Source organism: Acyrthosiphon pisum, chromosome A1 (genome assembly GCF_005508785.2).
Source record: "Acyrthosiphon pisum isolate AL4f chromosome A1, pea_aphid_22Mar2018_4r6ur, whole genome shotgun sequence".
Classification (NCBI taxonomy): domain Eukaryota; kingdom Metazoa; phylum Arthropoda; class Insecta; order Hemiptera; family Aphididae; genus Acyrthosiphon; species Acyrthosiphon pisum.
This window is the reverse complement of record NC_042494.1, coordinates 23,632,130-23,637,718: the sequence shown is the minus strand read 5'-3', so window position 1 is coordinate 23,637,718 and position 5,589 is coordinate 23,632,130. Positions and strand designations below refer to the sequence as shown.

General features: G+C 26.0%; 1 protein-coding gene across 1 annotated transcript in view; it reads right to left on the bottom strand.

Moving 5' to 3' along the window:
* Positions 1–4,758: 4,758 nt before the first annotated feature.
* The window catches only part of LOC100164151 (HIV Tat-specific factor 1 homolog), a gene marked incomplete at its 3' end in the record, with an annotated part of 3,733 nt that continues 2,902 nt past the window's right edge, over positions 4,759–5,589 (bottom strand). Inside the window, 2 exon segments of the mRNA XM_001951602.3 lie at positions 4,759–4,964; positions 5,036–5,243. Of these exon segments, the coding sequence (XP_001951637.3) occupies positions 4,759–4,964; positions 5,036–5,243 (414 nt within the window).

Sequence of the window (5,589 nt, the reverse complement as noted above, 5' to 3'; positions counted from 1 at the left end):
GAAGAAACATTACTTTATAATTAATAAAAGATTATAATAAGTTCAAATTAACTAAGACAGTCACTGCAACATATTTATATTAGTCATACATTTTTTTTTTATGACATGAATAACATAACAAAATATCAAGGGCTCAATACCAAATTAAATTTATATTTATAAATAATATTCATGTGCAGAATATTATTCTTAGTATTTCAATTTATAAAGATTATATTTAGGGCAATTAATTCATAAGTCATAACTTTTAAGCGTTTAAAGTTACAACTAATGAACCATACTTGTCCAAAATTTTACTTTTATAGATTGAAATACTCCAACATTTGGATAATTTAATAATATATTTCTTCGGAGAATGAAATTAAAAATGTACATGGTGTCATTCAAAAAGTATAATCTTAAAAAGTGATAACGATGAAAATAGCAAAAATTATATATTATTTTCAGAAATGTTGTTTTAAAGTGACAAAAAATTAGGTACAGTGGAACCTTGGTGAGTCGAAAACCTTAATAAGTCAAAATAAATGCCGTTCCCTTGCCGATACTCTATTCAAGATAAGAATGCCCCGATTCGTGTACGATTACAGATTACTGAGCCGTCGGCAATTATCTTTATTCTTTGCTAATATTATGTACCTAGTATGAACGATTACGAATACAATACAAGCTAGTATATATTATATTCACAGATATGTATAATAACTAGATACCCGACTTCTTCTTATCAATGATACTGGCAGCCATTTACAACTAGGGCAAAATAGTATTATCAGTATATATGTATATATAAGTAAATATGTATTTGAATAAATGTAAGCATTGCCAAAGTTGCAAATGGCGTCGGGCATCATAATTTAATAATGTTGTTGTATATGGAGTCGGGTATCTAGTTATTATACATATTGTGATTATATTAGAGTATTTACTAACCTTATACGCAAGATAACTACCGGCGGCTAGCGGCTCAATTATCACTATTCATTCACAAATTTAGGCATTTTTATCGTGAATAGAGTATAACCTAACCTAACCTTGGCAAGTCGAAAAAATTGAAATTCTCTTGAATTTTGGCTTATCGAGGTTCCACTGTATTTATATAAAAATAATATTTTCAAATGAGTTAAAATTATTGGTAATAATGCGAGTGTAGACACTTTAAATGGATCACCTGATATTTATATATAAAAGTAAAAAATCCTATTAATAATCGATATTTGTTTTTTATAGGCTTCACACCAAAGTCGGTATGAGCACTCCCTAGCTCCTGGATTAAAACACTATATAGCTATACTTTAACCTAATTTTCCATTAATTTTCCGCGAATTGTTCACAAGTTATTTTTATCTGAGTTACTTAAAAACTAAGTTAAATTTGAAATTTCGCAATTATTTATTGTTTAATGTAATACAGTATCAGTTGTCAAGGAATGAAATTATTGAGAAAGACTAGCTATTAAAATAAAATTAATTAATTTAATATTATAGATAAATATTTTATAATGTGGATGTATAAATTCATAATAAGAAGGGTTCGGACTTCTTGCATTAGTTTTTTTTTTTTATTGGTCGTAGATTATTCTAGGTAAGCTATACATTTGTTTTATGAAATGGCGAAATTAATAGTTTGAATTTGCAATTTTTGAATATTTCGTCTTTCGTCGTATTTTAGAAAAAGTGCATATTTGACTAATTTTTAGCAGATTTATGCATATTTCACATTTTTGTATTTTTATATACGGGAAATTTATATTTGGATAACATTAAAAAATATTTCATAAAATAAATAATGTTTGGGCAGGTAGACACGTAATATTTAACGTAAAAACATAGTGTAGTCCAGCGTTTCCCAAACTATGGTCAGCGAATTATTATTTATTATTTTTAAGTAGGTTATTTTTATTACGGGGTCCGCAATAATTTTTATTAATTTTTACTCTAAGGGTCCGGCGGAGGAATAGTTTGGGAAACGCTGGTGTAGACTAGCTCTGAACTCATTATCATAAAACCGGTAAAGCACGATTGAGCATATACCTTATTAGCAACACGATTGAGCATAGAATATTTTATTTTATTTTTGGGGACATAATATTGTAATAATTAATTATATAGCAAAGATATTCAGATAATGAACCAAATTTAATTTTAATAATATTACATAATATAGGCTATTTGCGCCTAGTGCCCATCCTTGGTTATTACTTATTATTAGAGCCCGGAAGTTGAATGTTGATGCACTAAAAAATCTATAAAAATGCCCGCAAAAAATGCATAACACTAAAAATGTTTATATGTTAATGACCTAAATAATTAAATAACACTCATAAAACTGTTAGTCAATAAAATTATTTATTGATTTTAAAAATAAAAATTACAATTGATAAACATACGTAATAAAGTTGACGTATTAAAATGGTTTTTTTCGATTTGTGGAAAATATAAAAATATAATAACGACAAATATCTAACTCGTAATTTTTTCTCAGTTGTTAAAATAATTTAAAAATGTTCTAAACTTCAAAAAATAACCCTAAGAGAACGTCGTATCCGCGTTTTTTTCCGTTAACTCATAATACCTATATCTAAATATATGTCCAGCATTTCCAATTTTGTGTTGTTAGCTTGAACATAAGAGTGAATTGAACTATTATCAAACTTAAATGTAAGAACATTATCTGTGTTCTATCATTGGTTTTATACGATATTTTATTTTTAAAGTGAGTTATGAGTAATGTAAAATATTAATATTTAAAAATACTCATAATTCAGTTAAAAATTAAAATATCGTAAAAGACCTACGAGAGAACACAGATGTTCTTACATTTAAGTTTGATAATAGGTCAATATTCACACCACAAACTAAGATATCGTATATCTTAGTCCTTGATTTACACTAACATTCAAGCTAACAATAGGTACACAATTGGAACTGTTGAACGTAAATTTTGGTAGGTATATTATGCATTAGGAAGACAAAGAAAACATAATATGGGAGTACGATGTTCTCTTAAAAGTAAAAAAATGATATAAAAACGAAAAAAAAATGGAAATTATAAATTAAAATTAGTTTTATAGATTTGTATATTAAAAAACACGTCATTTTAAGCTAGAAAAGCATGTATTCCAGAAAAAGTCATCAATATCCAGGCCCTATTTACTATGTAGTTAGTATTTGTTGGTTGTTTCTGTTATAGATATTAGATATATATTAATATACAGATTACTAAATTAAAGTTAAACACTTGATAGATGAAAATAAATTGAACTTGAACATCATTTTAAATTTAAATCCATATAATATAATTATAATTAATCTTAACATTTTATATCGGTTTATTTTTATTATTTAGAAACAAAAGAAAGATGGATAGGAGGCATTTATGATTGGAGCCAAGACCAATGGAAATGGGCAACGTCAGGACGTAAAATTCGATACAACAGATTTGAAACTATACAACATTTTGATAATAACCGAAATGATCAATGGCAGTGTATATCGCTAGACCCAAATATTGACTACAAATGGAATGCACAAAGCTGCTTACAAAAAAAAAACTTTATATGTGAAACAAAACCTCAACCAGAGTGTGTGAATAATACAGTTTAGGAATATTAATGAAATACCTATTCATAAAAAAAAAAATATAAAATTTTAAATGCAGTATACGAGATACATATTAAATAAATGATTTTAATAATATCAATGATGTTCCTATTTATAACTTTTAAGGTATTCAACTATTATCTAACAAATTCTGAAATTATATACAGTAAAACTTCCGTTAACTGTCACCTCTATAGGACGGTCACCTCTATGTAACGGTCAATTTTTTTGGTCTCGTCGAGTGTTATCCTAGTGTTATTCTACCTCTGTAGGACGGGCACCTCTAAATAGCAGTCATTATTTACAGTCCCTTCGGTGACCGTTATATGGAAGTTCTACTGTACTTACTACAATACAAATTACATGTAAACGATCAGTTTAGAGTAGAATGCATGCTAAATGTGTGTAAATAGTTGTCATTCCAGTTTTTACAAGGTTACTAAACATTTCTTTTTTATGGTAGGACAAAATATTCACTAGCCCGATAATCGTAATTTATAAAATTAAATATTACCATTTAAAATCTTGGTTGATTTATATGATTAAATAAAGTATTATTAATATACATGGTTAAATACAAAAGGAATATATTATTACACCTACAATCCTGACAAAATATCTTGGAATATAAAAAATCTTCAAGTAGTGTATTGAAAGTACGGATATTTTACTATGGTACTGGTATATACAAATTACAAGGTATATTTTCAAGAATTAGAAAATATCCACAAATGTAACCTTAAAATGTATAATACAAAATTGTAACCTAGTAAAATAAATGTATGTTATTAACATAATAATATGCAATCTTCAAAGTACAAATTTTTTGCACAGTTTATTGAAATACATTTCCATAATTTTCATATTAAATAGACAAGAACAAGACATAAGTATGTAATAAAAATGTTGGCTAAATAAACTACATTTTTACCAAAATTTAAAAAATTTTTTAAAAAAATAGCTTTATTCAATTATATCCAATTGAATAGTAATACATTTTACATCATAAAAGTGATATAAATTTCAAAAATAAATAAAATTGTCTAATTTATTTATAAGGAATTATTGAGTATATTAATATATATTAATGATTAAAATGTCAATCATTGTATTAGTATTTACTGTTTAGTAATAATATTATAATAAATACATGTAATACCTTTATATATGTGCATAGTGCATCTCCTTTAAGAATGTCTGTGCCTCTCTCAGTATAAAGCTTAATTTTCATTTGACCACTGTCAATATCTTTCATGATTAATCCACATTTTTGCATTAAATCAATAAATTCCTGTTCCGTAATATCTAGAGGTAAATTTGAGACATATACTTTTGTGTTATGCTCTTCATCGATCTCAAACCAATCTATAAATAAGTTTAAGAAATATTATTTAAATTGTTTTTCTCAAATTGTAAGTATATTTATTTTTATTTACTAGGTTCAGAAGGTTGTGGGAGTTTCCTTTTTTCAGGTTCAAGCACTACATCTGAAGCATTCAAGGTAGATTCAGATTGATTTTCTTTACTTTGAGCTCCAATAGTATTTGTTTTTAATGTGTCTGTACTATTTACACTTGCAGTAGTACTATCAGTTGAATTAAATCCATAGCTAAGTTGGTAATGGGCCATAAAATCATCATCAATCTACCAAAATATTGAATAAAATCAATCACAATGTTAACAAATATAAATATACACAATTATTCACAAGACCAAAATTATGCATAATATATATTACAGTAATCAAAAATATTTTATTTTAGATTCTAAGCAGACCGATGAATTTATTGGTTTTACAATGCATTTTTTAAAAAACAAATATTATATAAGATCCGTTCAATTTGTACATTTTAAAGGATGATTTTTTTAATCCGGTTTAGAAAACAATTTTCATTTTTTCGTTTTTGTTTAATGAATTTAAAAAAATATCGTTTTTGTATAGTATTTTTATACATTTTGGGATTATTATGTTTTTGATAAATGTTTTTTT